Source organism: Rhipicephalus sanguineus, chromosome 5 (genome assembly GCF_013339695.2).
Source record: "Rhipicephalus sanguineus isolate Rsan-2018 chromosome 5, BIME_Rsan_1.4, whole genome shotgun sequence".
NCBI lineage: Eukaryota > Metazoa > Arthropoda > Arachnida > Ixodida > Ixodidae > Rhipicephalus > Rhipicephalus sanguineus.
The window spans coordinates 51135265-51156739 of NC_051180.1; the positions used below are offsets into that span (position 1 = coordinate 51135265).

At 46.3% G+C, this 21475-nt stretch overlaps 1 protein-coding gene across 1 annotated transcript in view; it reads left to right on the forward strand.

The window, feature by feature from the left end:
• Positions 1-21475, forward strand: part of LOC119393622 (glycine receptor subunit alphaZ1) — a 231411-nt gene that overhangs the window by 183048 nt on the left and 26888 nt on the right. The window contains exons 4-5 of the mRNA XM_037660731.1: positions 3903-4126; positions 9214-9296. Coding sequence (XP_037516659.1) covers positions 3903-4126; positions 9214-9296 — 307 coding nt within the window. The remainder of the gene's footprint in view (positions 1-3902; positions 4127-9213; positions 9297-21475) is intronic.

The window sequence follows — 21475 nt, forward strand, 5'->3', positions numbered from 1 at the left end:
CAATGAAGAAAATATGTCTATCAAGCAAAACAACGAGTGCTGTGCGGATTGCAACGTTACTGTCGTGGCAGTGATAAGAAAAGCTAGACCAGGCTAACCTCTCCGGGCATTTCATTAAAGAATCTTATCTCTCTCTCTCTCTAGACCGAGCTCAATTTCAGTAGGCAATTACGCCGTTTCCTTTAAGAAAGATTGCTGATTCAAGAAGCTGAAAAGCCTGAAGCAGCATTCAAGTATTCAGCGCAGAAGCACCTCTTGGCTAGCGTTGTTACAGACAGTCTCTGCACGAAGACGTCTCCTTCCAGAAGGTACACTGTAAATTGTGGAAATTGTAGTGAGCATGACAGGATTTGCGGTATTCAAAGGCCGAACTGGCGCCAAGAAAAAATTCAATTCCCGACCATGCTCAAGCTTGCCCTCATTGGATATCTCGTCATGTAATGATGACATTGTAATAGAGTCTTTACATGACCTTCATCATGTCACTCATAAAAAAAATCAATCACCTAAAACTCACAATGGAAGACATTGTTCAGCCAATTTTGTTGATTTGTAACAGAATAAGAAGGGGCAGCCGGTGCCATTAAAACGGCCCCAACCTCTTCTATTCATCATTTCAATAAAAAAAGAAAAAACCCGCATTTCCCCGAAGGGGAGGATGAGGAAGTGCGAAGCACGGGGTGATGCTATGAGGGGGCGCGCGCGACTAAACTGCAGAGCCGAGCGAAGGAGACGGCAGCGAGAGAGCACGCGCCAGCCGACCCACGGAGGTCTGGCCGTTTTTAAGTGCAAAGCACTTTTACTGATGATGATGATCTGTCTTCCGAACTCGTTCCAAAGAACCCGCAACGCGTTCAACTTGTTGGCGGCGTTGCGCACGCCCGAGATGGGGCTCAGGTTGTTGTCGAACCACAGTCGATCGCACACCGCGCAGCTATATCCGAAGCTGCGGTCCAGGAAGTCTCGCTTGAAGCGCGCGTCCGGCCGATCCAATTTGAGGGCCCGCGCTCGCTCACGCATCGCGCGTCCCCGCGCCAGATCGGCTTCGGGGTGCTCGGCTCGCTTCGCACGCTTTCGTTCGGCGTCTCGCCGCCGGCCTTCATCACCACAGGCAATGCGCGGGGCGCGCGCAGCCACGGAGCGGAGGGCGGAGCGCGCGCAGTCACGTGGGGCGTGACGTCGCTGCGCCGTTGCTACAGGCGCTCCTCTCCGCTCCTCGCGCCGTTGCTATGGGACGGCGGATTCAGGGTCGCTTATAAAGTGCATTCGCACTTAAAAGAAACTGTTTTGTTCATGGCAATGCTATCACTTTCTAAACATGATCGCATAAAATGATCGCATTAAGTACAGGCGTCTTCGTTCCTATAACGACATGGTGACCATCGAATGTAGCTTCCTGGATGACGACATTTTTAACTAGTTTCATCATTTCTATTTTCGGGAATCGATGGAAATTACAGAATAAGAATTTGTCTAGCAGTCTGCAGTTTGAAGTCGTAGCACAGAGTTGTTGACCTCTAATAAAAAAGTATGTTGTTAATTTTTCACCTTCTGCAGTACCATGTTTATATAACCTAACAAGACATATATTATGGCCTGGCAAAACTGAAACGAAGCGAGTTGTACAGCAATAGGATTGTTGAAAACAAAATGTAAAAGAAAAGACTTTTTAAGGACATCCTGCAAGACGCTGGGTACTTCAGGATATTATTAAAGCAGCTTCTATTAGTCAGGCCCTGCCAAGCACATGAGTTAATATATAAACATACTTGATACGGTGTCATATTACCCCATTCATGCATTGCAATGTATCAGTGTCCCAAAGCATGTGCGTCATAAAAATATTGCTCAAATTTTTATCATTCAAACGTTGTACGCCTCGTTGGTAGTGTGGTTATAATGCTCGGCTGCTACCGCGAAAGTCGCGGGTTCGATCCCGGCCGCGGCAGTCACATTTCGATGGAGGCGAATGTTAGGGGCCCGTGTACTGTGCACTAGATTGCCGAAGTTACTGGAGCCCTCCGTTACGGCGTGCCTAATAATCATAAAATGGTTTGGATACGTAAAATCCCATATATATATATATATATATATATATATATATATATAATTTAAATGTTAAGTTACAGAAATTCTCCAAATTGAAGCAACGGGCTTGGATTTAGCACTTATCTTCTTTGTTTCTCTTAACTTTTACGCCGTGTGATTAAGGGACGACGAATAGTGCAGATATCGCAGCTACTGAATAAAAATAAAGACAGCTACTATTTTCTTGTAATTTGTTGAGTTTTCTTACCATTCAGCTCTCGTCGCATTCTCATCCTCTTCACCACCAAGCACAACGATTCTCATATTTGGAAAAACTTCAAGAACATTGCATCATGGAGGAAAAAGAATAAAAAAGAGGGAGACGGAAAACAGGGAATTTAAAGCGTCGTAATCTGTCCCAATAAAGAAGGGCGTACGGCAGGGAGACACGATCTCCCCAATGCTATTCACCGCGTGTTTACAGGAGGTTTTCAGGGCCCTAGATTGGGAAGAATTAGGGATAAGAGTTAATGGAGAGTATACCAGTAACCTGCGATTCGCTGATGACATTGCATTGATGAGTAACGCGGGAGACGAATTACAGCTCATGATTACTCAACTGGATACGGAAAGTAGAAGAGTAGGTCTGAGACTTAATATGCATAAAACTAAAGTAATGTGGAACAAGCTTGGCGGAGAACAGCGCTTTGCGATAGGTGGCGAGACACTGGAAGTTGTAAAGGAGTACGTTTACTTAGGACAGGTAGTAACCGCGGACCCGAACCATGAGAGTGAAATAACTTAAAGAATACGGATGGGATGGGGCTCATTCGGCAAGCATTATCAAATCATGAATGGTAGTCTACCACTATCCCTCAAGAGGAAGGTATATAACAGCTGCATCTTACCGGTATTTACCTACGGAGCAGAAACCTAGAGACTTACAAAGAGGCTTCAACTTAAATTGAGGACGACGCAACGAGCGATGGAAAGGAAAATGACAGGTATAACCTTAAGAGACAGGAAGAGAGTAGAGTGGGTCAGGGAACAAACGGGGGTTAAGGATATCATAGTTGAAATCAAGAAGAAGAAATGGATATGGGCCGGGCACATAGCGCGTCGGCAGGGTAACCGGTGGTCAGTAAGGGTAACTGACTGGATTCCAAGAGATGGCAAACGCGTGAGGGGGAGACAGAAAATGAGGTGGGTAGATGAGATTAAGAAGTTTGTAGTATAACGTGGCAGCAGAAAGCACAGGACCGGCTTGATTGGCGGAACATGGGAGAGGCCTTTGCCCTGCAGTGGGTGTAGACACGCTGGTGATGAATCTGTCTCATCACGAGCATGTGATCGTAATCATAAAGAGAGTTCATCGAGGGAACAAACTCGAAACAAGGCCTGAACGATGTATTGACCTTCATGTTAAGGGCCCTCGGTTATATGAAACAGATCTCCTTAAGCAACGACCATAGCAAAGATAAGCTCTTGAATTTGCTGTTAATAATTTTTTCACAAACATTCGTCTGTGTGTTACATTTAGAGAAGGGCTCAAGCTTTATTGCATGCGCAACCAACCATACACACGTAGTTTTTGTTTTATCATATTGACATATGGGTGAATTTACCCTTATGCTGCTTTTGTACTTTAACACTGAACTGCATTGCATTTTTGTTGCTGCTCTTCAGTTTTTTATATACGTTTTGTTACTGCTGACTACAGCTCCCTTTTCAGGCCTTTCCTTTAAAACCGTCGTATGTATATATTCAATATTTTATGCCGTTGGGCAAACTTTCGAAATAAGATGTATATTTTTCGTCTACTGAATACTAGTAAAATAAACTGAAACTGAACTGACTACTACACTTGCATGCAGGACTACGACGTAGACCTGTATCTACGTCAGACGTGGACGGACTTGCGGATGAAAAACGCCAACTTGACCCGTTCCCTAGACTTGAACGACCCGAACCTCCTCAAGAAGGTGTGGAAACCGGACGTCTACTTTCCAAACGCCAAGCATGGAGAGTTCCAGTTCGTCACTGTTCCCAACGTTCTCTTGAGGATATACCCTACTGGCGACATACTCTACATGTTGAGGTAAAACTAGACGCAAATTCTGGTATAGTTTTCTCGTACTGAGCAACCCCACGCAGCCCAGCGAACGGTACATGGCAAACTTATTCTGACATCTCCAACTTATAATTTAAGTACCAACGCGCGCGATACAAGTACAGGAAAACCAAAGGAACATCATTACAAACGCTGAACTCTGAAATGAGGCATTTATTGAAATAAAAAAAATAATATTATCAAAGAACAGCCTTGTGGATCTATGGATATGGGTGCAAGTGGCACCGGTGTTTTGGCGAGTTTTCGTTTGTTTTACAGCAGAGCTGTTACGGTCGAGGTTTGCCGTGTGTCGTAGATAGGAAATTATCATCGTCATGAACCGGCACGCGCTCAATCCTCGCCCAAGCACTCAGTACAGGCGGTTAGCAAGACAAGCTGAAAAATGCGACCCCTAATCGGTGTTTGCCGTCCGTGTGTTCCCATAATTTCTGGTGGACCGGTATGGTGAGCAGTGGGATCTGCTCGATTTCTGTGGCACCGACGCGCTATAGGAGAGAGCAAGCATAGCCACGTATAGTAGAGTATAGCAACTGGTGGGAAAGAGACCGGTGAGAGGGCAAAAGCCTAGCCAAGCCAGGACCAGCTAGGTGCCCAGCAGCTCATCTGGGACCCAGCCTTGCAGTACTTAGCGCAAGCTGCGCTATCTTTGTTTATGATGAAACGATAAAATGGGAGATGTTAGGGCTCTTAGGGGCCACTCGGTGCACGTACAACTCGGAAAACACGTTTAGGCGCTCAGAAATAACTTATGCGCGCCTAACGTGTTCAAGTATTCACGTGATTCACGTGTTTACGTGGCCGTTTCTTTTTTGTCCTAAATATTTTTATTCAATAAATACCTGAACTGTAAGGTCACGGTTTCTCCCATCGCTTGATAGATTCGCTGCTCCCTGCCAAACGCACGCTGTTACTAAGAATGAAGCTTGACTAAATGGCCAAAATGTCAGTCGTGCTATTATTTCAGGGCGTTAAGATTAAAGAAACGCCGAAATCAAAGGTTTGTGTCTTACCTTTGTTTTATAATCTCCACGTATGCAGTTATTCTAAAGCCTACTTAAGACACTCAAGTTCTTTTTGCTGAAACATGTCTGCGTTTTTGCGTTATTATGCTCTATATTTCATGAATGAGAGGTGAAGAAGCTTTCCCAATTTTTTCCAGTTTTGGAATTGTATTCGGGCTTTGGTGGAATTGACAAAAGGTAGCCTTAGTGATCTATGCTTGTGAATCGCTGCAGGTGGACACGGATCAGAAAAAAAAAACGAGGAAACAACACAGGGTGATGCGCAACACCCTCGTTTCCTCGTTTTTTTCTGGTCCGTGTCCACCTGCAGCGCATCACAAGCATGAAGACGTACCAACTAGCCCCTATTGCCGCGTTATTAGCAGGTAGCCTTAGACTGGCCAAATCTATAACTATCGCAGTAAAAACAAATAAAATAATAAAGTGTCTTGCACTACCGATTTCACGTCTATCTTTATCTTATTTTCCATTTCAAGTAGTCTAATATGCCAGCGCTGACTGCAGCAGCAGTGTGACACCGGCATGCTCTTAATTTTGCTCACTTAACTAATCAGATTTTCTTTTCAGCAATTATCGATAAGACGATGCGTGAAAACGTCTGCGCATGTATTTATGATAGGGCAAAGAAAAACAAAGTGGAAAAAAATTTGTTTTCCTATTTTCGTGTTCCTTCTTGCACAAAGCAATTTGACAATAAAACTTGTTGCTGGGCAAGATGGTTCATAATACTGTGGGAAATAAAATGCGCAACTACTAGACAAACACGCAGAAACAACACGGACAACACTTAATAAACAAGCGCTTGTGCAGTGTCTTTGTTCCTTGCTGTCCCCGTGTGTAGTGTTGCGCTTCGAGCGAAGACGGACAACACGCTCGTCTTTGTCTAGCACTGTCGCATTTTATTTATTTCATTTTGGGTATACTTGTCTTTTTCTGCAGTATTTTTTATTCTTACTGTCATAGGAGCACTCACGCAAACATCGCCCCCGTTATCGATCGCGAAACTTTCCACGATGTCGCGCTTTTTTTTATTGCCGTTCCTAGGGAGGATACATGCGCACTCAGCACCCCGACTGCATTCACACTGTTCTGCAGCACAACATATGGCCACAGTCCCGATCTGCTGTCAAGCGATATGTCGTGTTCCCGCCTTGAGCCATTCTCGTATCTCCTTGCTTGAGGTATAAACGTTGTACTTACCGCTTCAGAGTGGTTACGGGAAGGAAGACATGTCAAATAAAATGCGGATGCTGGCATCCCAGGGTTTGGTTGCAAGAAGTGCGAATGCAACCCAGATTTCAGTCAAGCTGTTTCTTTTTTTTTTTGTAATAACCTACCGATCTATACATAGTGAAGCGTTGGAAAATAATGCAAGATATCATCACCAATGGAAGTAGTGGCGTGTTCGTGCTTGCGTATCCTACGGTACGAAAAAAAGTACACAAAAAGACCTACAATAGGTGAAGTGTACCGGAACACTTCGATACCGCGTGAAAGAAGACGTTGACGGTCATATGGTTGGTAGTAGGTCGGTTTCTACCTGATGCAGATTAAGCGGTACTTTGTCAAGTGCAAAACCAAGTATTCTTAGGAGAACATGCTTGTTGCAAAACATATAGTTGGCGACAGCCTAAGAATAAATGTAAGCTCTGCCCCTAGCCATTGCTGTCCCACGCAAAGAGAATTGGGATCGATGACCCATCCAGTTGCATTTGCCCATTTCCGTGGTGTCAAGGAACTTTCGCGTGTTTCAGGCACCTCACTTTCCCACACAGGTTCGTGTTCGTGTCGCTGGTTTTTGATTGAAAACTAGAACTCCCTGGCAAATTTCAGCAAAATTCGGATATCACTGGGACGAAACAAACCAAACGTTTTAAGTAGGGACGACGGACTTTTTAATGATTAATATGCGTACTATATGCATTAGCAGCTAAAAAGTACTTATGGTTGCAACGGAAACCACATAGCACGGCTCTCTTGCATAGATGAATGGCAGGCGCGCCATAGTTCTGGGGCGGAGTATGTCTGTATTCTTAGGTTGTCAGCAAATATTGTATTACATTTTAGATTCCATTTTAAATATTACATTTTAAATTTTAGATGCGAAGCAGCTTAGGCTCGGGGCTGTGTCCGTCCCGCCCTCACGCGTCCGCTCCCCACTGCGCATGCGCCAACTCTCCCTCCTCTCCTCGTGTGAGCGCGAGAAGGTGGGAGGATGTGGGGTGGAGGAAATGGCGTGAGCGCTGCCTCCGCTACGTTTCTCTTCTCCCGTTTCTCTCTCTCCACCGCAACTGTGCGCTCGTAGATAAGGGGGCGTGCGCTCACTCCCGTTGCGCTCTCCTTCGCAACGGCTTTATGGACGCTTGCGAAGCTGAACGCAAACGGCAACGCCGGCAAGCGTTGCACTCTCCTTCGCAACGGCGCTATGGACGCTCGCGAAGCTGAATGTAAACGGCGACGCCGGCAAGCGAATCTCGAAGCCGCGAGGCAACGCGAAGCCGAAGCGCCACGGAACCATCGAGCTGGGGAGGGTAACATAGGCGGTACACAACTCCACACAAGTGAAACATACACGGAAATATGCAAATGGAACAACAGTGGAAACACAAGTGAACACCCAGCGCTGATTCGCATCTCCACATGGTTTCCTTTAGTGGGAGATGGTGTAATTTTTTTAATGACATTTTCTCATACACGAAACCTTTGAGATGACGGTTTAGTATTATGGCCTCTTGTAGTGATTATATCTACCTAATTTCCTAGAACACTACCAATTTCTCATACAGCAGCAACGCAGCTTAGAAATAGTCAATTTTGGCATATAATCACAGTGTCCCAATGACTACAAGTACACACTGTACAACCATAGCGTACATCTTCTTACAAAGAGGATTAATAAGGAACCAAAATACCTGCGAAGTCAAGACTGCCATTTTAATGGACGAAAAAGAGAAATGATAACGCTTCGGGCTCTGCGAAATTAGCCAGTGAACCGCTGCCTGTATGAAGATTTAATATCTTATTGTGCTCCCTTTTAAAGAGCGGGAGCAGCAAGGCGCTTTCGGTGATCCACATAGTTTTCATGTTCCTATTGAACCCCCCCCCCCTTGAAAGAAGCTCTCTAAAAGATTTGCTTTGACGCCTTTTATGTTGTTTCCTGCATTCGCACGCATCGCTTAGAGAGCTTATTAAAATTCGTGCGCTAACACACGCCAGTTCTGCCGCGTCAGCTCCCGCGAAAGTACCTTTGATTTCTTTTTTTTTGTGTAGTATGTCTTACAGTCGCTTAATAACTGCCCTGCGAGCTCTCAACCTCACAATATAAGCAAATAATATAAAAAAAGAACAAGACAAAACGCTGTCACATATATAGAGGATTTACGCGTTGCGGTGTCAGACGCTTTGCTCCCGACATTGATCCTTATATGAAAACAAAAACTACCGCGTCAGCGGCACCTTTTTTTTTATCCCTGGAGCGCTGCAGCAGCGGCTTGCAACACCTGTGTTTTGCATGTTTTCTAGCGTGGTTTTCTGGAACAGCCATGGTCTTGGCACAAACTGAACTGTCTTGAAAGCAGCTCTGAGGAAAACGTGTCGTGAATGTCATGTGTCGTGTATATTATTAGGCAGCTCTAGGGCGTTGGCAGGAAAATTGGCTTTGGGTATCAAGACAGCGTTCATGTTCCTCTTTCCTCACATCTTCTCCTTGCCCCTTCTTTCGTACTTGCTTCTTCTTGCTTAGAACTTCGACGACATTTGTCCTTTTGCTATGTCCGAGCACGTACCCCAATTCCGCGAATGAGGCCTAACCTCAAGCTATCCTTAGGCTTATGGTGCGCTTATTCTCCCCGTACAATATTTTCTCATGAATTCCTTATACAAGAGTATTTCCTGTACGTGTTTTTGTTAAGTCGTAAGAGCCCTGCCAGTCTTCATGTTCGGCAGTGGCAATTTTTCATCTCGCAGAAAAGGTGGACCGATAACGCTGCGCTTTGTTCTGACGTGTAACGTGTTTATTGCTTTCATTTTCAGGCTAAAGCTGACGTTCTCGTGTATGATGAACATGGAGAAGTACCCCCTGGACCGACAGGTCTGCAGCATTGAGCTGGCCTCGTGTAAGTATGCTTAATATTAAGCAAGCTTCGCAGGCATTTCTGCATTCGCCACGTGTCCAGCTTCGCGATTCAAGGCCTGTCCTGATTAAGCCGCCTTTGATGGTCCCACTCGAACGTGACCAGGGTAACTGCTCTCTTCTGCGACAACGATGACAGAAGCAATGAGAACTGAACGAGGGAGAGGGGAGGGGAGGAAAGGGAGTACGAAAGAGGCTTGCTTGAAGGCCGCCAGTGTCGTATGTATATGTGGTAGTTTTTTATATGTGGTATATGTGGTAGTTTATATGTCGTATATGTGGTAGTTTTTTGTACGGTGTTAGCAAGGTCATAATAAATGCCCTTGAGAAAGTTTCTGCAGCCAGGACCAGAAAGTAAAGGAGAAATACGCCAATTATCGAGCCCACATAGTGTACGCATACACCTTAATTCTCCTGAATTTATCGCAGCAACCTGCTGTCGTAGTTAGTAGGCCTTGCTGTGTTCTATTATCATCATGCACGCATACATTACAAAACGTTCAATATCTCAGTGCGAGCAAAATATTCACGATGTCTGCGATATGCTCGCATCGTGCTTGGAAGTACCATTCACACTTCAACATTGCGTAAAATAATCAAACTAAAGTTTCATTTTAAACAGTATCTCGTGGCTTCTCCTATGTATATGTCGATTATAATAGCGCCGCGTGGTGTTTAAAGCTTGCCGAATTAGGTGAAACGTTACATAATGTTGATCAGACTAGGCCGCGCAACAGAAATACGCCATTCTTTATTTCAAGCTAATTAACGTTTCAATAACTTCTGTAGTACCTTAAAAATGGTCTTTATACTGTAGCGTTAAATATTTTCCTGTCGTTGTGCACCAAGCGTCGTGATAAGAAATCTCATGAACATTATCCACACAACCATTCGTACTTGTTCCCTGAATCTCCGATTGTAACTAAGCGAACAAAATGTGGCTGCCAAAACAAGCTGCGGGCTCTTCAAGCTCAGTATCCCTATGTCAATGCAGATTGAAGCTCTATCGAGCATCTCGTGCACTTCCTTATGCGCAAGAAGAGCATACCCTTTGCTACGAGCAGCGTAATTCGCAAGTGGCGGCAAGATAAATAAAATAAACAAAAAGAACTCATCATCCCTTCCAAGAAGCCGCTATAGGCTATTTCCCTGTGAGCACTGCAAGCTCGCGATCGCAGCGCCACCTATTTACTGGCACATTTCGCTAGTATGCGCGACTGCGTGTGAGGCCGATCATCGTTCATGCGGTTCGCGAGGAACATCCAACACACAGTGCATGTACTCTAAGTCGCACAGTTAAAACTGCCGCGCAAGTTCCCACTGGCACACAAGGCAATCAGTATATACCAGTGTGACGAGGAGGGCCGAGCGGCGCGCTGGCTCAAGGCTATATACGTTTCTCCTCCCCCGGAAAACTGTCTTTACTCATTTATGTGTGAAAGGGCCGGCGTGGCCGCTAAATCATCCTCGTTAGAGGCATTCAAGAATTGTTAAACAGTGACGGGAACGTTCGTTTAACACCGCAAAAACGTATTCCGAGACTCGCGGCTTCGACACGTGTCCCGTGAAGAGCTATAAGCTCCTCGGAAACGTGGCTTCCGCCTTTCAAGGCCAGGAGAGAGCAATAAACGAGTGGAAGAAATATAAAGCCGTATATTGGGTGGGTACAATCAGGCAGCTAGCTCCAATGTATTTGGCGGGTAACGAGCAAGCGGGCCTACGAGCTTGCATCGATCTGCACTGCCGCAACCGCTAACAACGCCCTATACAGCTCCGCCTGATTGCCCGCTTCTTCTTCTTCTTCGTCCAATCCGAAAACCGACAGCCTGTTTCACTGCACGAAAATAGGCGCAGCCTTGTGCGCGTGGCTTCCTGTTTTCGCTTGGCCCATTTGTTGTCGTAATGTGGTTCGATACCATGCCCGTCACAGCCTGGGCGATGCTATCGGCTTTTCGCGCGTTAAAGAAAAAAAAAGGGGGGGGGGGGCTTACCGGCCAAACTCGATGAGGACGGAAGGCGATTAGACCCGCAGTGTTACTGTGTACCTATTTCGCGCCTTCTTGGATTAACGGAAGCGAACTTCCCTTGTATACCCAGGAAATCGGTTAATGGTTCTCAAGCGCTCTTACTGACTACTTTTTTCACAAGAGCAGTTTAATCCTCTTGTTGTGATCGCTAGGGACCTAATTGCGCGTCCCTCGCGATTAAATGAATTGTAGATTGTGTTCGTGGCAAAATTTATGGATATTCTGCTAGCGCTAAAACGACAAAAGCAACGAACGACGTTTGTTACTTCCGATTTAAATGGAACAATCTGCTTTTTAACTTGAAAATGTTTTATGCCGGGGTCCACCATGACTACAGTGACGTATTTCCGACACGGATATGGCGTTGTAAAATATTAAGACTTACAGATGGTAAAAAAAAACTAGAAAGAAAAACACTCGGAGTCGAACTTACGACCCCTCTCACCGAGGCTCGCGGCGTGAAACGATTAGGCCACAGGCGGCACGTTCTTCGCCATGCTAACGGCGAGCTATTTATACACACCATTTGCCGGCGGCGGTACTCAGAGATCGGTGGTACATCAGCGTGTTTTCGTCATCACTAGCGCGATCGGTGGAAGGGCTCGAAGAGCGCGCTTTAAAGATCGCCGCCCCACGCGTCGCGATGAGTGCGCGCCTCTACAGGGCGTGGTCGCTCGTGCGGGCGCTTATCTCGTGATGGCGGTGGTTTGTACGTCTTGTGCTCTCATCGCAAGTTTGCGCTGACAGCACGAGGGTGAATTCCCTCACTGCAGCGGCCGCTTTTTCGAAAGGAGCGCGCTCAAAAAGAAATAACTTACAACGTGACAGTTCGCGCTCATCCTGTGTACGTTCGTTCCATGCGTCCTTTCTGCTTGGGCGTTGCAAGTTTCGAGCTGCTTGCCGCTCTTCGCGTGACATTACAATTTGTTGCTATAGCATTCATTCCTTCGCCCTTGGGGCGAAAGAATACCCAACAAGCGCTCAACTACATCTGTGAAGACACGTTTCACTTTCGTGTTATACCGATTCCCATGACAGAGGGATCAGCCATGTTTTTTTGCGCTCCCACAAAAGGGACCACGGTTGTTGTGTCCATAGAGTCATTTGAAGTGCACGTGGCCAGAAAATGCCCTATTCCGAACTATGTCGCTACAAATATTTCCATAGAAGAGGCATAAAAGAAAACAAAGTAGGGGGTGGGGGTACAGCAGAATGCGGTGCAAGGCAAACCCAGATGCCACTTAACGATTTTGCTGGCACAGGATTCGGGACAATAAAACAAACCTCCAGTTAATAAAACGTGCGACACCGCTACGGCACCTGGGGTAATCTGTTCAAAAAAGATTAAGGCAGCTTATCGCTAGCGGCGCCAAGCCTGAAGGAAGTGCGGAGCCGGGTGACCTTCTTTGTTTCTCTTTAGTCTTCTCTTTCTTTCTTCCCCTCCTTCTTTCTTTTTCTCTTTTAATTCTTTGTTTTTGCTGCCTTTTTTGTCCGTTTATTTCTATTTATTTATTTCTCTCTTTTTATCTATTCGTTTCTTTCTATTTATCGCTCTTTCTATCTTTCTTTCTCTTTCTTGCCTATGTTTGTCTTACGCACTCTCTCTATATCTTGCTTGCTTCCTCTTTTTTCCTATCTTTTTTCTCTTTCTTTCTTTGACTATCTTTCTTTCTCTTTCTGCATTTCTTTTTATCTTTTTCTCTATTTCTCATTCTTTCTATGCTATGTTTCACTCTTCTGCTCCTCCGCCTCACCCTCCTTCCCTTTCCCACCTTCTTGCTATACTATACTATACTATACTATACTATACTATACTATACTATACTATACAAAGCTATGCTATACTCTGCTATAGCCGAGTGGTTAGGACGCTCGCCTTCGGATCGTCGGTACGACGATCCGAAGGCGATCTTTCTTTCTTTCTTTCTTTCTTTCTTTCTTTCTTTCTTTCTTCTTTCTTTCTTTCTTTCTTTCTTTCTTTCTTTATTTCTTTCCCCCTATCTGTACTCGTTCTCTCGCCCATCAGTGTTATTGCATCCCACGCTGGACAAGTCGGCCACATGTTCTGAGAGCGAAGCAGAAGAAGAAAACAAGGATGAAGCAGAGGACGAAGAAAGCGCGTACCGGTTAATGGTGATGATCATTTCTGTTCACCGGTCACGGACCAATATTCGGTTTAAACAGCTCCGCTGCTGAAAATACAGGCTTTGGCTGTGAACTGTTCCGACGTAAAATACAAAAACACGGCAGCGCTACATGCTCATGTTATAAAGGGGTACTGACACAAAAATTGTGGCCTCGCGTTTTTTCTTTTTTTGCTGCAATGCGTTGCTGGGGGCCTCTTAGTGATAACACGGCGCATCGTTTGCTGCAACGCGCGACGGATAATTAATTACAGGCTCCTCATTACCGACAAGTGTCAGTTTCCGTTTCAATAACGACAAGTCTCCGGGTGCAACTATCACCACGTAGCGGGTGCAGCGCTCCGCACGTGAGCACACAGAACTGTGACGCACTTCCTCGCGGTTCGCGAGCAGCCGCCGAGAAGTAGGGTGCTGGTGCGAACGCGGCAAAACAAAAAAAAAAGGGGCTATGACGTCATCATAACTTGCTGCAGTGTGGTCACGTGAGAAAAGTAGGGGGTCACCGAGGGTCCTCTTTGAGAATGTCAAGAGCGCGAGGGTGTCGATCGCTCACGCAAACTTCAAAATTCATTTAAAATACCTTCCCAGCTGTATTCGCTGTTGATATTTTGCAGATGATACACGCATGTTCACGGGAATCGACCCCGCAGGCTATCCCGGCCGCGAAAGTTTGTGTCAGTACCCCTTTAGGACGCTGAAGAAGATGCAGCGATCCTTCTTCTGGTCTGCAGGAAATATAGCACTCGCCATATTTGGCTTTTGGCGAAGCAACATTGTTTGAATATGATCCCACCATCATCAGAAAAAAAAGTTTGGACGCATAGTGACCAGAAAATAGTGCAACACATCACTGCAAACGAATTAGCTCAATTTGTGATAGAACTAGAAGCATGATAAAGATAGTAAATCGGATGGAAATTATCAGATACCTTTCTAATCATCATTAGTACCTTCCTAAAAATCATTTGGAGTAATTTTCATTCGCAGTCGTGGCATTTCAAATGAAAATCATTCAAAATGTCGTGGTTTCCATCTTGTAGAATTTCGGACGATTGAAATACTAAACCACATGTAAATGCAGAAGCTTATTTCCTGAAAATAAACTGCCGGGAGGCGTTTCTAGTGCGCGTACATCCAAGTTTCTAGAGGTATGAATCAATAAGTTTAAACTATTTTACTACCATACCTCCCACGAAGATGCGTTGTGATATCCTGCGTAATACTCTATTAGACTCATTTGCATACGCATCTGAATTCTGCCTAGCTGATGACGGGGACATGTATCAGAAAAGTTAATACTATCGCAGAATCAGAGGCTTTACCGTACGTCCTTTTTTAATGCTGTGCTTCACATTGTGGCGGCTAACCGCGGCTTTTGCGAAATCTTTTGAAAGCTTGACGCAAGTTAAGATTGAAAAAAAGATAAAGATAAACAGCTATGCGCCAAATGAAAGAGCAGACAAGGGCAAGGAGCCTTTCATTTGTGCCACGCCTTTTTTTTCCGCAGTGTTAAAGCACGCCCTATGTTCACTCATTAGCTCCTTAACAAGTCCTTTTGAAGGTCTAATTACAACTATGTGCAAAATCCTGAAAGATGTACTGGTAAATGTAGACGTTATAGCGAAATAGCGCAGACAATAAAAGAGACAAGTGAAAAAAAATGGCGAAGCTTTCGCTAAGGCACGCAAGGTTTGAAGCACAGCGAAGCTAGACGATTCTGAATTCTTGCGTCGTTGATACTATAGGTTACTGCTAGGTTGTTACTTGTTCATTCGAGTCCGCTCCAAAGGAGGAACTCACTCTGGAAACGAACGTTTCCGTCTCCTACTTAAGCTCGGGCGCGTCGTCTTTCGCGTTCGGCTTTCCTATCGTTGGGATCTTTCCACAGTCGTCGCTTTCTGTCCCGATCTCTGACTCTCTCTCGCTGGGCATATTAGGAGTCTTCGACTCGTCGTCGCCTCTTCGAAGCGTTTCCCTCTGCTAACCGTGCTGGATTCATTCGCCATCTACTCTGTCGTTCTCGTTCGGCAGCTCGCACGCTGCTCGGTAAGTGGCTTCCTCCTCGGCAGTGCGAACGTTCCTCGGCCGCCCTTTGGTAGAACTGGTGTGCCGCCGCCAGGGCACAGGCTCTTCCCGCTCTTCCTATAAAACGGAACGCGCGCACAGTAGCGCTCGACAACAGCTGGGGGCACAGCGCCAAGGTCGCTAGTTGGAGTCGGAGCAGGTCACGCGGAGTAGAAACGGGTGCGCGCATTCTATAGGGAGGTGGGCGGAGCTAAGCGCGACATGGCGCTGTGGTGCGCGGCGCATGCGCGGCAATGTATCGCCGAGCAGGTGCTGCCAATGTTTTTAGAACCAACGTTGGGTGCTGCACCAGCTGTGGCGTCGCTGGTTGCTAGGCAAACCGAAGTGGTTTTTGCAACGCCGGAGAAATTACGCCGAGCGACAATAGCTTCGCTGTTAAAAAGAGAGCTCGCACTGTCCTGCCCGTTTCACTGCTCCCGCCGCTTGCGCTGTTTTGTCATCGTGAACATAAAGCCCAGCTACGAACCCTTGCGCAAAACCAAACATACTTCTATTGATGATGGACCCTATTCACGTAACTGAAATAACAAATTCTGCTGACAATGTATTTGCATACTTGCTCTATAGCCTTAGCACACCGTTCTGTTCAGCTCCTCGCCTACATGTATTTCATACGCTGAAAATCAGAAAGTACGTTAGAGCTGCTTTTTATCCGCATCAGGCTAAGGAAACAAGCACATCTGAATCAGTACGAAATCACGCGGCTAGATTGATCCTTCGTAACTGCAGCTTTAATTCTATCATAATGTATTTGCCTTTATAGTTTCACAGTTCTTCCAGGAGATATCCGATGCATCCTGCCGGCGGACCGCATTCCGCGCCTCTGCCATTTAAACGCTGTTTATTTTCAGCGTGTCATTCGACAGCCTTCACCACTCCTTTTAACAAACAGCAGAATCCAGAATTTCGCTTGTATTATTGCAATAGCAATTATATGGACAGTCTCGACGCGTTTTTGCCGTCGCCGTTGTTGTCGCCGTCATGTCCCTCCCGTATGAAGTCCAAATTGATAAGATCCCCCCGCGCATCTTATGTTAAACCGCGGGTAAAAGCGCGCGAATGGGGGCGACGACGCGGCCGAAGCAGAGATCAAATGAGCCGGCCCATTTCCGTCGCTCGGAAGGTGCATCCGATAACATCACCCAGCTCGGGAGGCCTGCCGTCGAAGCAGACAGGAAACACCCCGCCTGTCTTTAACGAGCATAAAAAGACGCATGCACTCTCCGTCGCTCGGAGGGTGCATTCGCTCGGAGAGCGGAGGGGGGGGGGGTGTTGTCGCGCGAGTAGCAACTTTGAACTTTGAATCTAAGGACGCGGTCGGGATCGCTGGCGCGCGCGCTACCTCGACAGCCATCACAGCGGGGGCGGCTCGTGTACCCTTCTACATGCTGCGCTCTCAACACGAAGTGACTTTGCGGACAGCATCTCTCCCTGGAGCGGCCGTATTTTCTTACACCAGCATTCGTTTTGTAGTTACGCGAGATCAAATACAAAACAGTTAGCTGCCATCCTCACTTCGTATAACACTACAATTTGTTACTATCGCATTCATTGCTTCGCCTTGCGGTGAAACCTTTCTTTCTTTCTTTCTTTCTTTCTTTCTTTCTTTCTTTCTTTCTTTCTTTCTTTCTTTCTTTCTTTCTTTCTTTCTTTCTTTCTTTCTTTCTTTCTTTCTTTCTCTCTTTCTTTCTTTCTTTCTTTCTTTCTTTCGTTCTTTATTTATTTATTTATTTATTTATTTATGTATTTATTTATACATACACACTGCAGCCCAACTGGACTATTGCAGGAGTGGGTTACACACTGCATGCCCATCAAAACATTTTCAACACGAATCCTTTACAACTTTGTAGCAATGATGAATGTTACATAATTGATCTACTCAGCACGGCCCCTGTGACGGCGAATCACTGACACTAAAGAGCTGCTATCGAAAATCATTCATTTTCATTAGTGCTTTCTACTGTCACATAACCACTGGTTCCTCATTTAGTGCCCCGCCGCGGTTCTTGGTCTCTAATCAATAAATAAAATAAATCGATGATAATCGCTGGGAACTAGCTGAAGGTTTATACCCACCACACATTATGGGTGCTCGTAATTACCGATTACTTGCTTTAATGGTGCCGCATTACCTAAGCACTCGCCGCATGTGAGTGCTACAAGGCTTTTCTATCACGAGAGGCCATCGCAGCAGCTTTCCAGATCAAGTTCGCCAAGCACGGAGTCTGTCCCCTTCCACAGCGGGTCCCCTGAAAGTGCGTCTTACCAAAAGGTCACTGCTCAATCTTTGGTGCTCGCTGCTTCGAGGAAGACTCGTAAAATGCGTGTGCCAGCCACCTCTTACTTTTCACAGACGCGCGTCTCCCCCCTCCCCTCCCCTGCCCTTCCGCTTTATAAAGGCTGGATTTAAACGGCTCGCGGCGGCGTCCGCCTCGGAGGAAAAATTACGCCCTTAATTCTCCAAAAGCGCTGGACGCTGCGCACCAGCCGTAAAACTCGACCGTCGCAATAAAGTTGTTTCACGGTACAAAGAAGTGCCTCGTCTGTCAACTCCCTAGATTCGTGCAAATTTCCTGCGCCGCTATCCACCCTGTGTGGCAGGCACGCGTAAGTATACTCCAAAGACTAAAATCGATTCAGAAAGTAAAAACAAGACGAATACTAGCAAGGGCGTGGTTCTTGTTCGAGGTTTGCCTGCTGATACGCCTAGACCTTGGACGTGTATCGAGCGGCGGAGCGTTGGCCTCTGTCCTTTGGGGGAACAGGTTGTAACAAAGGGTATTGCAGCGAACGAGACGGTGCTGAAAGCCTTTGTTGCCGACGCTGTTTTGCAGCTTGGGGGCAAAGGACATATCCCGTGGGGGAATGATGGACGGCGGTACCGATAACTGATGCGCTCGACACTGACAAAGGATCAGAGGCTCTATATTTCACGCTATTTCTTACCATTGCTTTCATGCATGGATGCACGAATTTCTTATCGCCCTGCACAGCGCAAAGGTTCGCGCCTGTTTCAGTTTACTCTCTTGGCGGAAAGATAAGACCTCTATCAAACTCGCCTTTTTTTATGGGCGATAAAGTAAATTTCATTCTCTCACAAGAGTTCCAAAGAGCATTTTCCACATGATGCATGCACCTAATGAAAACAAAATTATGCCTCACTTTCTACAATAACCTTTTCTCAGCCGCGGAGTCATTCAATTTACGTGAACGCATTGACTAGATGGTTATCGACCGTCAGGCGGGAACAAGGCTAACGAAAAATAACCTATGAACACAGAAACACTGCAACATGTCGCCTATATATGTGAACTGCTTGACCTTCAGCTCCTGCCTCGATTATAGACGTGCATGATTAAGACCTTCTTGCATATTACGTCGAAGTTAGTGTATTGCTGTGACACAAACAAAGTTAGTTATTCAGTATGAGAATACTATTCACGCTTCGACGGTGCGAGAGTCAACAAAATTTAATTTATTAACAATTGTTTAACGTCCCGAAACCACGATATGGTTATGAGAAACGCCTTAGTGGAGGGCTCCGGAAATTAAGACCACCTGGGGTTCTTTAACGTGCACCTAAATCTAAGTACACGGACCTCAGTCATCTGCAACAAATTCGGAAAGACTGAATTAGCTACGGAGGAACGGTAACTACACTAATCTGTCGTCTACGATACATTACAAGGTTGAAGCGGCAGGCGATTCTGCACTGAAATTAGCTAAAAGTAGCCATTGGACATTGACATTTTTGCGTGACTCATGAATATGCGTGGCGGACGAGGTAACGTTCCGTTTTGCGTGACCCAGCATGCAGCGTGGAGCGTGGACAGGTCTTAAAGGGACACTAAAAAGCAAGACGAGTTTTCTCATATAGTAAAGTACTCTTTCACGATACCAAAAACACCACGCTTGCTGCGAGAAGGCGCTTAGTAAGCGAGAAAAACGCGCAAAAACAAGAATGTGGGAGGCGACGCCACCTTGAAGTTTGCGCACCATTCGCCGTGACGTCACATGTTTTGACGGCGCCTACTAGGGGCTGCGTAGTTCCTAATCGGTAAAAATGAAGTTCATTGTCCTTCGAGGGGGCCATACACTTAACATACCAAGTTTGGGGTAATTTTGTTGTGCCAATGGCGCCAAAATACGATAAATACACGAAATTCGTGACGTCACGCGGAAACATTTCGCCGCGAAATTTAAAAATGAAACCTTGAACTTGATTTTCCGCTCTTTTAATAAACTTATGATGGCGAAATTAGCGACATTAGAGTTCTCAGAGCACAATTTATCGATCTAAAACGATTCATTGTTTCTCTTTAGTGTCCCTTTAAAGAGACACTAAAGGCAAATATTAAGTCGACGTTGATTGTTGAAATAGCGGTCCAGAAACCTCTAGTGCTACTTTTATGCCAAGGAAGTGCTTATTTTGAAATAAAATCACGTTTTAGTGGTCCGCACCGCGTCAGCGCACTTCAAATCACCCGCCTGAAATCCGACTTTCATACGTTCCTGCTGCCGTGCCCAACGTTGCCCGTCTTTACTGCGCGGCCACCGACACTAGTAGCATCGGAGCGAAAGTAGCGGGACCCGCAGCAGCAACAACGGCCATCGAAGCCATAGAAGCTTGCCGCAATCGCCGCAATGGATGTGGACGGAGAACTTGACAACGAGACATTGGCTCACGACGCTGGGCTCCAATTCAGCGACTTGAGCCCCGATGAAATGAACACGGTATGCTGCTGAGGGCTCGTAGGGCCGGCGTCGTTGCATGCGACATTTTGTCGAACTTTCTCTCAGAGCGACTTTCACGAGCGCGCAATACACACGCGGCAGTACGCGATCCCGAAACTACCACTGAGACGCGACCGCGTGAGCGAAGCAGGGCGCCGGGCGAAGCGCAGTTCGGCGAAAACGGAACCTTTGAACCACGCGCGCCATTCCCCATGGCAACGCCACAGAGGTTCTTTTTTCCATGAATCAAACGGAAACGAACAAACAGCACTTTATTACGTCTTTTGATGCATGGAAGGTTCTTTTTAAATGCGAAGCATTTCTTAGCGAACTTCTGCGACTTTGAGCGTATCTATCTATCTATCTAGCCGCCTACGACTTTTTGCTCTCCTGTCCGTTTCGTTAATCGGATGTATACCAAAATTCGTATGGTATAACATGACCGTATTACGAACATAAATGACAGGTCATAACATAAAAATCATGACACGCATGTCATGATAAGGACGATTTACATTCCACGGCCTTGGGGCTCTTGCGGCCGTTACGTTAATTTCACATATACCAGAGGCAACGCCAGCGCGGCCAGTCTACCGCTCTAGTATCGAGACGCTTTAACCATGACCTCCGATATCGCGTGCAATCTCGGAGTAAGCGCTAGTAAGTGTCGATCGTGAAGCATTACTTCTTTTCACCTCTCACAGACGGCGGCACCGCCCCGCTCCGCCCGCCGCGAAAGAGAATGTGTGAAAGATATAAGGCGCGTTCGCGCCGTGCCTAGCATCTTCCGAGTTGGCTTAGTCGGTAGAGCGCCGGGCGCTTGCCGTCGCGGCCGCAACGTCGTGGGTTCGATTCCCAGCGTGGTATGTTTTTCTTGGTTTTTTTCTTTCTCACCCGTTGGCGTCCATTTTATCAACGTCATATCCGTGACGGATGTACTTGGTGGACCCCGGCATAAAACACTTTCGTGTTAAAAACAAGAAAAAGTTACCCGCTGGGATTCGAACCCACGACGTTGCGGCCGCGAGGGCAAGCGCCCGACGCCCTACCGACTAAGCCAACTCGGAAGATGCTAGGCATGGCGCGAACGCACCTTATATCTTTCACACATTCTCTTTCGCGGCGGGCGGAGCGGGGCGGTGCCGCCGTCTGTGAGAGGTGAAAAGAAG